Here is a 15,910-nt window from a genome sequence, read left to right as displayed (position 1 = left end):
GTATTTAAAACACCCTCCCATGACACAGAGAGAAATAACATGAATTATCAAGGGGCGAATAAAGGTTGGCAAAAAAGGACTACTTGATGAAATCAGATTTCCTGTCCGGCTATTTTAGTATATAAATATAGGCTACGCAGTTCAACCAGAAAACATAAAAATTTGGAGAAATGGTAAACAAACTTTAGGACAACATGTTGTTTGGGACAATAATAGAGTTTAATAATAAATATGCCACAATGATTTTTTTTACTTTTACTATGTATCACTTTCAAAAATTAAATGTTCTTTTAGCAGCAATTAGTCCAGACAATCGTCAGCATTAAAAGTATGAAAACACCGGGAACGAAAACAAGTTTAATAGCAACCTAAGTTAACACAAAAAATACAAGTTTTATGTTCTAAAAGCCGATAGTAGTGAAGAATCCTCTAGTACGTTACATATTAGGCTGGAGGAAAGTGTCAGGTTTGTAGTTGTTTTTTTTTAATTAGGACTCCCAACACCTTATGATAATGTTAGTAGGGAAGAAAACACAAAAGAGAAAAGATGGCTAAAATATATAATTATGCAGGGTTATTATTATATCTTATTTTGTTTTAATTAATACAACTCAATATTAGTTAATTTATATTTTATTATGGGTTTACCAGGAACGCTTTTATTTGACAGTTTCTCATCTCCTAACCTAGGAGTTAGTGGATATAGGGGTTGGTGCTTTTTATTCGCGCATTTTAGGATGAATTTATACAGACACGGTGATCTTTTATTAATGTTTTAACAAGGGTAAATTAGTTTAAATCTTGTGCTAGTGAACAATCATTTCTAAACTATCTGCTAACCGAAAGACATAAAACAACCAACAAACTGAGCCCTGCTATAACTACAACCCCAGTCCCAGCCCATCATAACAACCTCTAACTATACCCAACCTCCACCACTTTCCAGTTTTCAGGAGCCTAATCTATAGCGTACTGAAGAATTCTTTACTGATGCCAAGAACTAAATCAATACAACTAAAAACAAACTATCAAAATTTAAACAAATCATCCTCTTTCAGACTGTTCGGAAAGCAAACACGAAACAACAAATTGCTAAAAACGTTTTTTTTCTGTTTTTATTAATTCGCACTGAATCGTAAATTCACATAGAAATGGCATAGAGTGAAAAAAAGAGAGCAAGCATCTAATAACTGGTCATCAAAGTCGTTGGAAATGATTTTTTATACTTACGTGTGCACCAAGGGCATATAGAAGATCTAAGTAGCGCCACTCACTGGTACGTAAAAGGCAATTTGTCAATTTTTGTCTAAAATAACAAAGTGGGTATGGGAAAAGTGCTTTGTTGTTTGGTAAATTGAATGAAACCTCTCTCTCCTAAACTCCAGACAGTGTTACCGCTATCTTAAAGTACATGAAGATAGTAATTGTTAATTAATCGCTAATTATACGGTTTTAAATCTAAAAATTTTAAAAAAGTCGCTATGTCTGATTATGTCAGACATTATGCTGTGCCGATATTACCAGTAATGAAATAAACACTCAAATCACTTCACTATTACACTTGCCTCTAAAGAGTTTAGTGTGCATTTCTGAGGCAAATATTCAGTTTGTAACAAACATAGCCTATTTTCTCAAGTAATTTTACAATAGATGAGGAAAGTATGTATGGTAGAGTGGGGGAAGATGGGACACTATTTCGTTTAGTTTTCTCTTTTTATTTGGTGGTAAACAAAGAACATTTAAAAAATTATAAAACCGTTTCCTCACGACTTCCACAGACCGTTGTTAATTGTTTAAAACAAGATCAGGCTATTTGGATACTATGTGTTAAAGGTGTCTCATCTTCCCCCACCCTACTATATGTAAGGCATCTTGTTTGAGCATAAGTGTTAGGAAAAAATAACATTTGATTTTCATGTCAAGTTTAATTAGGCTATAGGCTAAATCGAAGACTAAAGTTCTGGGTCGTTTTTAACGATGCGGGTCGCATTAAATTTGGAGTAGGTTTTCATAATATTTGTGCAATAGCGCCCGGTCCAAATATAGAAAAAAAATTAGACCAACACATTGTGTTACGTAAAGACCCAAAAGATTCCTATGTGTACACTGTACAATCATAAGCAATATCCAGTAGCGTAAATTCTATGTGCGCCAAATAAATTATCCCTACCAAAGTTAGTATAGACCAAGTTAGGAAACGGCGCTCGTGTCCGCCATTACGGAGCCCACAGAGCGTGAATCGCCTATACAAATGCATGGTCGGCATGCGTTCATTTAGTTCTTGTAAGCGATACAAAGCTAGAAAACACGTATAGCGGTTGTTTTAACATTTAAAATATAATTTCTAATACAAATCTTGTTATATAATATTAAATCTAGGAGTTAATGTGAAGTAAATTAATATTTTGACTGGTTTTCAGCGTACAGTGTGGTTTAACAGGGTACTTTACGTTGGCGATTAAGACTAGCAGCAATCAGCTTAGTTTACAATGTTTACATAATAGTATATAATCATACCTACGAATCTACAAAGCCATTCTTTACTACATTTATAATCCAACATAAGTGGACATGCAGCTCCAAACTGCTTAAGTACTAGCAGATAAGGTGTTCGCGTTTTCCGATTTCATAAAGACCCGTAACTTACTAATTCAAGCAGAGGACCAAAAATAGTAACTAAGTATTGTTTTCTTCAATGTTACTTTGATATTAGGCAAATTTTACACAGATACCTTAAGTTTCGTTGCCGGGTATACGTGTTAAGTTTGTGAGCAAAAAATTAAAATCACGGCAATTTACATGCAAAACTGCAGCTAGATACACCAGTTTATGGTAATGTTATGCGTTTTTGTTTGTATTTTTATATTTTAAACATGTTCTTTTATGTTTTTGGTTAGTAAACTTGATATTTTCTGTTTTTTTACTCTTTAATCGATTGAGTGTTCAATAAAAGTTGATTATTTTTGTGAGGTTTATTATTGTGATAATATATAACATTAGTAGAAAGCCATTTTTAAGCGCAGAGGTGCTTGGTTTTTAAAAATCGCAATATTTAAACGAAAAACAGCACCCAGCAATGATAAAATGCTATGTCGTGGGCTCCGTAATGGTGGCGTCTATGACGTCATAGACGCGCGACAGTGGATAACAAGACTCTTTGTTTTACAATCCGTTTCCTAACTTGGTCTATACTAACTTTGATTCTTACTACTTGCCTATTACCATGTATATTGTATAGGAACCGATTGCAGTGGACATTATACATATGTGAATCGTGATCATTGCATTAAATAGGCCTACGTTTAGTGTTCTCGTATTTGACAAAAAAAAGCTGTTTACAACCACACCTAAACGTTGGTTTTGTGCATTGTGCCACACGAATACATCTTCTACTGGTGTCAGAGATGGTCAGGATCAGCGGCTTTGACTCTTCCTATGTAGGAACTTCCTGATAATACGACAATGTTTAATGGGATGTCAGTTGTATGTTAGACCATAAGTTAGAGCGTAAATAACCACTCTTCTCTTCCTGTTTAAACAGAAATTGAAATATTTAAAGTTTTATTTCTATTGAATTATACCCTCACACAGCACTTTGTTTGTAATACCGTGCATTATCTAAGTTTTTAATAAAAAGTATCTCCAACTTGCAAATTTACCACTACATTGGTGTGATTTTTTTATTTAATTTATTTAACTTTGGTCTATAAATAATAATTGTGATCTAACAATGCCACTTATTTCAGTATAATTACGCCATATGATAACTGGATTTACTTGATATTTTTTAGCAGTTCCTTTTGCAACTCGAAATGACAAATATGCCTTTGCCTATGGCGAGTTCCGCCAAGGCGCTCGCAAAGGAACTCATGAATCTCCAAGAAGAGCCTGTTGAAGGTTTTAAAATAACGCTTGTCGAGGAAAATAATTTATATGATTGGCAAGTGGCTATTTTCGGGCCACCAGGAACATTATACCAAGGTGGATATTTCAAAGCGCATATTCGATTTCCGGGAGATTACCCGTACTCCCCACCTTCATTTCGATTTCTTTCACATATTTGGCATCCAAATGTTTATGAAAACGGTGAGGTAAGATTTCATAGTCGAAATATATAGTGCTCGGTTTAGAGACCTTTATTGTAGTCTTGATTGCAACAGGTGTGTATATCCATACTACATGCTCCTATCGATGACCCCCAAGCTGGTGAACTTCCTCAAGAGCGATGGAACCCAACACAGAACGTTCGAACTATTCTTATGAGTGTGATTTCTCTACTAAACGAACCCAATACATTTTCACCGGCCAACGTCGATGCCTCGATAATGTTTCGAGATTGGCGTGAACGAAAAAGTACTAAATACGAAGACTATGTAAAACAACAGGTACTAAAAAATTAACAAAACATTTCAACCACAAAACGCTTTTATTAAATCCTGCGTGCGATATGGTGTTTAAAATGTTTAGCGTTAAGTTCGACGTATTTACTAAGAAAACTATGAATACAGGTTCGTGATAGTCAGCGTGAAGCTGAAAGAGACGGAGTAGTGGTGCCAACAACTGTCGAGGAATATTGCGTGAAGACTACAGTATCTCATGACAGCGATAGCGCATTAAACGTAGAAGAATTTTATGACGAAGATATGGAATTTTGCGGCGATGACGACGAGGACGCACCAGATGTTGACACAGATTGATTTATACTTTGCCTGTAACAAAATACAACGATAGTGTAAGATAGACAGTTAAATGTACTTTTATAATTTGCACTGTTCCAGCGTTCATGTCCTAATTGTGTAGTTCGTTAATCATTTCATTACCGCGTCTTCCTTTCCTGTTGGTCCATTTCCAGGAATCCGCACAGGGAGAATGTGTCTGGCTGCGAAAAAAACACACTCGCCTTCCCACACGACCATAATTTATCTCTAATTGCCGCCATAAACTGTAATCCTCACGTTTTGTATAAAACCAATACTATTCGACTTCCGTTTCGAAGTAGTCGTAATCTCTCATTTACGACTGTTAATCTAATCTAAGTGACAAAAAAACTTTTGCCGACGTAGCAGCTTTGTTGCTGACTGATATTGTGCAGTGTCCTGTATTAAATATTCTTCGATATTTGGTGGCTTATGAGCAATTAAGTTTTGGAAAGGGGACGAGAGATGCACCCTAGCTGTTATTTGCCTCAGTTCTGCACACCCACTCACGGAAAAAATCGGCTTTACTGTTATGTTTTTAATATATATATATATAATGCAGTGGGGTAAGATGGGATACTTAAGCGCATATTTTACAATTTATAAAATAAAAATATATAACGGTTTTGGGTTGATGCCAAGAACTTGAAGTATCATAACTTTATTAATTAACAACAGACGTTGTTTCTTTATTGAGTAGACGAATTGTGGTTGTCGGGACGGTTTCACTCGGGGCACCAAAGAAGCGGTATATTAAAATACACAAGGTGTTATTTAACGTATACAAAGCGGAAAAAAGATGGGACAAAAATTATTTCATTGTAATATACTGTCGCGTAAGCACGAACGAGTTTTATCCTCTATAGCCGAATCTCTATTAAAATACATGCATGAATATCCAGTTTATTAAATAATAATCTTGCTTCGATTAATGCCTTTTTGGAGGCGAACACAAGGAACGAGTAACAGTATTTTACAACGCAGTAAAAAGGCGATAACTACAATGTAGTCCGTGACAATGGGCACGATGATTACATAACAGAAACGTAACAGATGAACGACAGCATTTATCGTTCAACAATTGTCTAGATATACGGTTTACTCTGATACGTCTGCAGCTTCCGGCCTATTAGATTGGAATATGGAAATTTATCTGTGTCGGTCTTAACTGTTCTAGCAGGTGACAAATAATGTTCTGCAAAAACGTTGTATTCGTTTAACACCGAAATGTAATACTTAATAACGGTGTTAAACGGATACGCGTAACAGAGCAGTCATTAAATAGGTACCACCTGTAAAGAAATATTTAAAAAGTAACCCAAATTTTGCCCTGATTTCCAACATACTATACGATAAGTTCAACCATAAATGTGTAATTGAAATTTTGATTTGTAATTGGACAAGTATGTAAATGTATACCATTGATTGTTTGACACATTTCTGTAATTATGTTACAGTTCTGACATTTCCTTCGATTTTTATTTAAATACAGAAAACAGCTTATTTTTGGTAGGGTGAAACACGGACTTTTAAACTTTCCAATTATAACTTAGTGTTAAGGTCGACTGTTTTCGTTTGTAAATATTGCACTAGCTGTCATGTAAGTCAGGACAGCGCTTCAATTTGTTCAATAAACCTTCCCATCTATATGTTGTCGTATGAACTTGGACTGGCTTTGCATCCACCAAATATAAACTTGATCCCATCCTAAACCGGAAATTCTTTTATGAGTTATATACGTGCCATAAGCATTCATGTTTACCAAGATTTTATATACATAAACGGGTTTCTTCTGTGCTTTTTAAAAAAAAACGTCAATGCCTATTTTTTATTACTGCTATCACGATTACTTATAAAACAATCATGGATATATATTAAACATATAGTAGGGTGGGGGAAGATGGGACACCTTTAGCTCAAAATTTATAAATATCCTGAGAAAGTAAAGTGAAAAGGTGTCCCATCTTCCCTCACCCTATTATACGTAAATTTATAAAGCGCAAGTTTTACTTACCGCAATAAGACCGGGTAGAGATACCCAAAACTCCTTGTTGGGTAACATATCTAAACCAGTTTCTTCGTTTTTATATCTATTATATAAAATCCCCCCGACTAGATACACGAACAACAAAACAAAGAATCTGGAAAAAAAGTTGCGTCATATATAGCTGTTGCATCTTTTAAATTAACGTAACATCACTAAGATATTTGTCCACTTAAAATAAATAAGAGCAAATAAAAGGAATTACTTTAATTTAGACCCTATGACTTGTCATATACAAGTAGAGCGGGGGAAGACAGGGCACTTTTAGCACATGATATCTAAATATCCTAATCGTGTTTTAAACAATTAACAACGGTTTATGGAAGTTGTGAGGATACAGTTTATATTTATATTGAAATTTTCTTTGTTTACTACCAAATTGGACAAGAAATAGAATAAACAGGTGTCCCATCTTCCCTCACCCCACTATATACATGTATAATTGTTTAATATATATAAAGAACGAAATGAACGACATCTCCGCTGAAGAAGAATTCTTTGACTGTTCTATGTTTACTACCAATGAGACGAGAAAATAGAATGAATAGGTGTTCCATCTTTCCCCACCCTACCTTATGATATAAGTTATGGGTCAATATGTTTTTAACTTCACTCAAGTGATGTGTGGATTAAAGTATGTGTATTGTGATGTGAAAACTATTTACGAAAAAAGCATGACCTATATAGTTGTTTAAGCGAATATAAATGCCAAACTTTAAATGTTAATGTAATATGTCTTTGGAGTGTATAAAGTCAAGTAATAAAGATATGTTGGCTGAAATGCTGCACATTATGTGCTCAGAGAAAGCACTATTAAGGTATTCTGATACTTTACCATACACACACATTATTAGAAGAACAGAACCAGCACTCAGCCCAGCACCAGATTTCTTTGGACAAAGAGTGTTTCCAACTAATTCGAATTTCTGAAGAAACACAATCATTATTATATAAGCTCTTCATCACAAAAAAAAACACTGAAGTAGAAAAGTTATTGTAATAGTTTATAAATGTCTCATAAGACAATTCGTTAGACATGAGTTTTTGTTGTTTATTTCGTAACACCAAATCCTTGTAAAAATAACTTGCAGTTATATATAGTATATATGACTACGGCATTATAGTACATATTTCATGAGTATAACTCACGTAAAATCCTGAATTGGGTGTGACTTCTCCTTTAACAATAAAATTGTCTTGTTTCCCTTTTGAACAGGTCAATGTCACTTGACTGTGCCGAGAATCTCCAAGTAAACTTTTTAAAATAATTATTTATCATATCTATATAACAATATAGTAGGGTGTGGAAAAGTGGGACAGGGGATAATGTTAAAAAACTGTATTTAAATTATAAACACACCGGTTACTGGTTTAAAGTCATAAAAATTAAGGTCTGAAAATACAAATTCACGGTATCATATATTTTAATCATGAAACGTGTCAGCGGTTGGTTCGAAGTTACCCAATCTTCAATTTAGGGTTGTATTATTGTGTATAGAACAATAAAAGCTTGACTACAATTCTCCATTATATTAAATAATATTAGTGTACTCCAATTAATGTGGTGTTAAAAAATCATAACGTGAGTAACGAAAAAAACATGTTTAATATATTTTACAAGCTCACCTGTTTGCTGTGTAATTGATCGCTATTTGGTCACCCACTTGAACGAATACAGCTGTTGTCTGACTTCCAATATCATACTTGTCGCCACTTGCTATTTGCAATGCCTAATCAATATTGTTATTTGCAAAGCAAATACGTTCGACAGCGCGCTACAACAGTTAAAAGGCCGGCCTCAATTGCCATTAAATACACACACACACACACACACACATATATAAATATATACATAGTAGGATAGAAATATGTGTCATATTTTAAAAATCAATGTATAGGAAGGTGTTTTTAGCTATTCGCGCACCAGGTGCTATTTTAGCATTTTTGTTAACCGGGGCAAGATGGAATAGTTATGAGCCTTGTTTGTTTTAAATAATACATGAATTAATAATTTAAAATATTTTTAAATAACACAAAATATTATTCTACGCTGCAAATTTAAACATTCTTTGTCTTTCCCCACTGCTATAGTTTTAAACACGTTATTTTCAGTATGTCATTGTAAGAAAATTGTTATAAGTGGTATTGTTGGAACATCAATCAAATATTGTATTCCACGAATGCAATCAAATGTATAATACTGGAAAATTGGTATACATCACTTATAAAAAAAGTTACCTATTTGTTGTAACATACTGTATAGTAGGTTATGGCACAGCGATATTTTTTAATAATGTTTAGTATATATTATTATACGTTGTGTCGCCTCTTTTTATCACCACAATGTTCGCGGCTCGGCGGTGCACCATTGTAAGCGTTTGTATTCTTGCGAAAGGACGGAAATTGCTTAAATCACTGGTATATGAGCGTACCGGACCACTCACTTTACTAGAACATGTGCTGAGTGTGTATCAGTTAAGCTACATATAAAGCATAACGTACTGCGAGGTTTTTCAAGTTTCCATCCGTGAAAGGATAACATGGATTGTAGGAATATAATGGGCCGTTAAGTGGTGTTGGGGCGCTAATATTTGTCCATCTGAAAAAGGTAGATAATGATGTTTGTGTAACACGTTACAATATACATTTACTAACAACAAGTGTTATATATAAAAGCTGTAAACCAGTGTTTTATATTTGCTCAAATAAACCTACCGTGGGTAAGAATGGTTCCCCAGAGACGAAATATCAATGATTCCTGATCCATCCACTAAATCGCATCTACATGGTTCGTTGTCTCCATCTTTGCAAACTAATCCCTTCTTTCCATTTACGATGGATATTAGCAAAATAATCAAGAAATAGTAGCTAAACATATTTACGCACCTTAATCTCCCCTTGGAGGAATGAATATATAAATCAAGGTAACATTATTAGATTTACGTATAGTGATATTTACGAATATATTAGCAATGCCACATATGATCCCGGGTGTTCTGTTTTCTCTTATACCCGTTAAGGAGTTCACTTATATGAAAAACCTTGTAAGTAATTACTTTTTTTTTTAATTTTTTCCTTTTTAGTCTGACAATTTAGAAAGTTGACGTGACCACTTGTATGAGTTGGAGCAACTGCTGTAACAATTTACATCAAATCTGTTCTGCGTATAATTAAGCTTATACCATTATTGACAAATCAGCTTTGCTCAAACCACATCATGCCTAATGTCGCAGTATGTCGGCTTATTTGCACACAATTTTATCGTGGCGACTACTTATACTGCGTAATTGACTTTAACTGACATATTTTAGTTTATTATTACCTGCGTATCAACATTTAAGAAATACCAATATGCATGCTAGTTCATATAATATCGATAGAAATGCAAAAAAAATGCAAATTTTCTTAGGCAGCTTTTCAAATTGTCCAGTATCATCGTTTCTTAGCAGTTCGAAGAAGCTGAAGAGACGTCAACATATACCTTGACGTTTACACTCTTATCAATACACGCGAAACCTAGCCTGCTTATTTACTATATATATTCCAATGATACTATACCGGTGACAATGAACCAAAGACATTACAAATTGTCGAAGTAAATTGTAAACGTATTTCGTACCTAATCATGTGATGGTACGTGATTTGTAAATCATTAGCACGCCTATTTACCTTCGCTTAGCCAGAGAACAGCTTGTGTTAATTCACACAGGCCACAGCTTGGGGTAAACAGCTTGTGTTAATTCACAGGTGTTTGAGTTATTTTCCAATGTTTTCTAATCATACATCGCACACATCATATACGTAGGTAATGTGTTATTTTTTAATCCAAAATAATAAATATTGGCATATTGTACGGTAGCAGATTCGTTATACGGCAATGGCTACACTGACATTTGTCATCACGATTCCTTTCGCTTGTAAACATGGTCCTCATGCAGATTTCGTAGGATAAAATTTCGTCAAAAACTTCGGTATGTGGGAGATAGGACACCATTAGCAGCACATAATATATAAATATCCTGATCGTGTTTTAAACAATTAAAAAGGTCTATGGGAGTCGTGAGGATACGGTTTTATAAGTTTTTGAATGTCTTTGTTTACTACCGAATGGGAAGAGAAAATAGAATAAATAGGTGTCCCATCTTCCCCCGCCCTACTATAGTACAATGGGGGAAGATCGGACTCTTGAGCACATATTGCCAAATATTTCCAAAATCAAAATAGAGGAGGGTTTTTGGGTAATACCACGAATTAGTACTATCATTCCTTTATAAATTGACAACAATTTAATAAAATATAATAAAACACACAAAAAAAGAGGAGTTATTTAGCGATCCGCACAACAATTGAAATTTTACAAATTCGAAAACACACACAAGGATAAGATGGGACAGTTTAAAATCATTGTTAATTCTGATTATTAAGTGTATTTATAAATGGGAATATACGTAAATAACACGAAATATTACTGTACGCTTTGAAAATTAAGTCTAAACATTCTTTTCAGCCCTACTGCTATAGTTTTTTAACATGTTATCTATACATTATATTATTGCATAACAATTCGTATTGTTTGAACATCTATGGGTATTGTTCGAACTTCAGTGGATAAATATTGTATCCTACAAATGTATATGAACTTGTAATAACAGAAAATTGATAATAACTGTTGATAAAGTTTTTATTTTTGTTACAAATTGGGTATTACTACTCTGTATTTGGCACAAGCCACCTCTTATAAATTATCACCAAGTGCAAATGACCAAATTTCGAATATATTTTCAAAATATTATCTTTTTATTATATCAGTATCTTGTAGTTAAAAACACCTTGAGGTATAAATTACTAAATTAATAGTAAATATTTTAAAGTTTGACAATGAAAACATACAAAACTACAATGTGGGGGAAGATGGGACTCCAAATTGAAATATATTTACATTGGCAGTATTCTGCAACTTGTAGTTAACCTACCGAGTTTAACAGGCTGTGCTGGTTTTTTGCCATGTAAACTTCACATATATAACGTTAAACCGATATTTTTTGTTGTTTTTTTTTTATCTGAAATTAAAGTCATATTGACCCGTGCCTATTTTCTTTATGCTTAGGCTATATCTCAGTGTTTTTTTACAAAACTAAAACTAGTTTTATGAGACAAAATCAAACTGTACGAAATATTCAAGGTTGTTTTATGAAGCTATGAAACTAGTTTAATCGTCCGTACACGCAAACTAAACATAAATAAACTTCATTGAATTGTATGAATAGAGTAGGCCTATGGTTTGAGCCTGATTGTTTCTATAGGTTAGACACTTAACAGCAGGTTAAAATTTGTGATGACCTGTAAAATGTGGCCCATAACACATTATCTCACAATTGTTTTGAAAATTGGGAGAAAATATGAGCCGCTGTATTTGATAATTGGACCAATTATTAAAGTATGTTATATTTTGTTTGGTAGGGTATGATGATCTTAATACATTCCACTTAAATAATAAAACATACAAAGCCTGTAACTCTGTTTAAAATGCAATGAAAGATAAAAAATTACTTAATATTTTGCTTGGTAAACTTTTACATTTTGTCAAAATTTATTTTGAGTAATGTTCTTTGTGTTGGCTGTGGTAATCATTCAACAATACTTTGATTAATTTAGTTTTGTAATTATTCATTAAGCATTTATTGAAACCATGTGTTTATATATATATAGTAGGGCGATGTTATTTCCTTGGCTGATATCATCTATCTGTGTTTAAATTATACGTGCCCATCCATTAGAGCTTTGCTCTCTTGTTAATATACTAATTTTGACGAGAGCGATAGACTTTGCCCTTGTGTTATGTTATGTTATGGTATGTTACCACTAATGCTGAAACTTTGCATTGGTGTAAAATAATTCTTCTCGCTCTTGTATTTGTGTACATGTTGCTCGCTAAATAAGCCCATCGAGTTGCTGTCTGGTGCAGTCAGGCGACTATACCAGCCATTTAATACTTAGTTGATATTGTTATTGAAAGTAGTTTTCTGCAGCGTGATGTCGTTCGCATAGGCGTAAAGTTTTACTAAACGTTAAGGTTGCAAAAAAACAGAAAAAAAGGAAGTCTTCGCGCCGGTAGGCGCGAAAAAAAAAACGGTTTGCAACCCTTTGTTTTCGGTTTGCAACCCTTTGTTTTCGGTTTGCAACCCTTTAAATATGTGCTTTGTAAACGCTCATACAAACGTAAACGTATTCAGAATTACGTAGGGATGAGACAAATTAAAATTACGCGCGTTCGGCGAGTCCGTGTAATGAGAAACGGTCGAATCCGATTGCCTGGCGAGTGACGTCACAGTAGCTATGTCGCATGCGCCTTTCGTCAAGCCCGCACGAGTGTGTGGTTATCTTACAAACGAAGACCCGTCCGTCGGAAATAGTAGGTTTCCAGAACGAAATATCGCGGAAATAAACTGCCTAAAACGTTTCCAACACTGCTTTATATTTATATGCAATGTTTTCCTTAGGCAAGCAGCATATTTATTACGAAATAGTAGGGATTCACACGTGGATTCATTGCATCATAATAGCGGTTGTTTGAACCTGGCAATTGATTACGACATGATAGCGATTCACACGTTGATTACTGACGTCACAATAGCGATTCACACGTGAATTATTTAGCAAACAGGAGTTTAAATACCAGTTGAATGCATTTGTGTCGTGAATGACGCATCGGTATTGACATATTTTAACGAACGTAAACGAAGTTTGTTCGCAGTAATAATGGCGTCTTCGTTTGGTCGAACGTAATTCCTTACGCATTATTAGTATGGAGAAAATCAAAGGGTTGCCAGGCAACCCTGCAACCCCGTAACTTTACCAAGGTGATCCTAGAATACAGATATTATAGCGGCCATTTTCGATACCTTCTACTGGTACCACCAATCTAAAATTTGGACACTGTACTAACTAGACCCCAGCGGTACCGATTCTGAAATCAAAAATTTAAAATTCAAAAAAATATTAAATATGAATATTAATATTCGTCATAAAAACATATTTATAGAATTTTCGCACGCACCAGCTTGGAATATGTTGTAGCGCTACTTAATAGCTACAAAATAAAACATTTTTTTCTTCAAAAAAATGGGGGCTTGGGTATGAAATATTAAAAAGTATGACCATAACTTGAATCATATAAATATCAAATTTTCATTTTTTTTTGCAAAAATATAACTTACGCATACATCTATGTTGGTCACTAACATACCATTCCCATTAAAAAAATAAATAATTTTAATTTTTTTTAAATTATGAATATTAATATTCGTCATAAAAACATATTTATAGAATTTTCGCACGCACCAGCTTGGAATATGTTATAGCGCTACGTAATAGCTACAAAATGAACTTTCATTTCCCACTTTAACCCAGTACGCCAAATCCGGTACAAGTCATTTCGCCACTTATTTTAATTGTCGCTCGCATGCCTTCTGCAAAAATGTGTTGCAGAAAGTTTAGAATACGTTCGTATTACAGGAGGAGTTGGTTTTTACAATAAGTAACATTTTACTTGTGTGAGGGTACGTGTTGTGCAAAAATTAACATTTTACTTGTGTGAGGGTACGTGTTGTGCAAAAATTAACATTTTACTTGTATGAGGGTACGTGTTGTGCAAAAATTAACATTTTACTTGTGTGAGGGTACGTGTTGTGCAAAAATTAACATTTTACTTGTGTGGGGTTATGTGTTGTGCAAAAATTAACATTTTACTTGTGTGGGGTTATGTGTTGTGCAAAAATTAACATTTTACTTGTATGAGGGTACGTGTTGTGCAAAAATTAACATTTTACTTGTGTGAGGTTATGTGTTGTGCAAAAATTAACATTTTACTTGTGTGGGGTTATGTGTTGTGCAAAAATTAACATTTTACTTGTGTGGGGTTATGCGTTGTGAAAAAATTAACATTTTACTTGTGTGGGGTTATGTGTTGTGCAAAAATTAACATTTTACTTGTGTGGGGTTATGTGTTGTGCAAAAATTAACATTTTACTTGTGTGGGGTTATGCGTTGTGAAAAAATTAACATTTTACTTGTGTGGGGTTATGTGTTGTGCAAAAATTAACATTTTAATTGTGTGGGGTTATGTGTTGTGCAAAAATTAACATTTTACTTGTATGAGGGTACGTGTTGTGCAAAAATTAACATTTTACTTGTGTGGGGTTGTGTGTTGTGCAAAAATTAACATTTTACTTGTGTGGGGTTATGTGTTGTGCAAAAATTAACATTTTACTTGTGTAGGGTTATGCGTTGTGCAAAAATTAACATTTTACTTGTGTGGGGTTATGTGTTGTGCAAAAATTAACATTTTACTTGTGTGGGGTTATGTGTTGTGCAAAAATTAACATTTTACTTGTGTGAACGTACGTGTTGTGCAAAAATTAACATTTTACTTGTGTAGGGTTATGCGTTGTGCAAAAATTAACATTTTACTTGTGTGGGGTTATGTGTTGTGCAAAAATTAACATTTTACTTGTGTGGGGTTATGTGTTGTGCAAAAATTAACATTTTACTTGTGTGGGGTTATGTGTTGTGCAAAAATTAACATTTTACTTGTGTGGGGTTATGTGTTGTGCAAAAATTAACATTTTACTTGTGTGGGGTTATGTGTTGTGCAAAAATTAACATTTTACTTGTGTGGGGTTATGTGTTGTGCAAAAATTAACATTTTACTTGTGTAGGGTTATGCGTTGTGCAAAAATTAACATTTTACTTGTGTGGGGTTATGTGTTGTGCAAAAATTAACATTTTACTTGTGTGGGGTTATGTGTTGTGCAAAAATTAACATTTTACTTGTGTGGGGTTATGTGTTGTGCAAAAATTAACATTTTACTTGTGTGGGGTTATGTGTTGTGCAGAAATTAACATTTTACTTGTGTGGGGTTATGTGTTGTGCAAAAATTAACATTTTACTTGTGCGGGGTTATGTGTTGTGCAAAAATTAACATTTTACTTGTGTGGGGTTATGTGTTGTGCAAAAATTAACATTTTACTTGTGTGGGGTTATGTGTTGTGCAAAAATTAACATTTTACTTGTATGAGGGTACGTGTTGTGCAAAAATTAACATTTTACTTGTGTGAGGTTATGTGTTGTGCAAAAATTAACATTTTACTTGTGTGGGGTTATGTGTTG

The 15,910-nt window shown here is 33.9% G+C and overlaps 2 protein-coding genes across 2 annotated transcripts; one reads left to right on the top strand and one right to left on the bottom strand.

Annotated features, from left to right (window-relative positions):
- The first annotated feature begins 1,514 nt into the window (after positions 1 to 1,514).
- On the top strand, positions 1,515 to 5,112 carry LOC149729593 (ubiquitin-conjugating enzyme E2 R2-like). The gene is made up of 3 exons (XM_089885738.1): positions 1,515 to 4,091; positions 4,161 to 4,385; positions 4,509 to 5,112. Exons 1-3 carry the CDS (start codon positions 3,813 to 3,815, stop codon positions 4,695 to 4,697), a joined length of 693 nt encoding a protein of 230 aa, XP_089741864.1. The 5' UTR covers positions 1,515 to 3,812; the 3' UTR covers positions 4,698 to 5,112.
- A 472-nt stretch (positions 5,113 to 5,584) lies between these two features.
- Positions 5,585 to 9,654, bottom strand: LOC149729592 (uncharacterized). Its single transcript, XM_089885737.1, has 7 exons — positions 9,457 to 9,654; positions 9,244 to 9,340; positions 8,368 to 8,471; positions 7,891 to 7,996; positions 7,588 to 7,667; positions 6,712 to 6,838; positions 5,585 to 6,404 (listed from the first exon to the last, which is right to left on the bottom strand). Exons 1-7 carry the CDS (start codon positions 9,615 to 9,617, stop codon positions 6,342 to 6,344), a joined length of 738 nt encoding a protein of 245 aa, XP_089741863.1. The 5' UTR covers positions 9,618 to 9,654; the 3' UTR covers positions 5,585 to 6,341.
- Positions 9,655 to 15,910: the final 6,256 nt, after the last annotated feature.

Source organism: Ciona robusta, chromosome 10, assembly GCF_009617815.1.
Source record: "Ciona robusta chromosome 10, ASM961781v2".
NCBI lineage: Eukaryota > Metazoa > Chordata > Ascidiacea > Phlebobranchia > Cionidae > Ciona > Ciona robusta.
The sequence above is the reverse complement of the archived record's forward strand: the minus strand, read 5'-3'. Positions and strand labels throughout refer to the sequence as shown.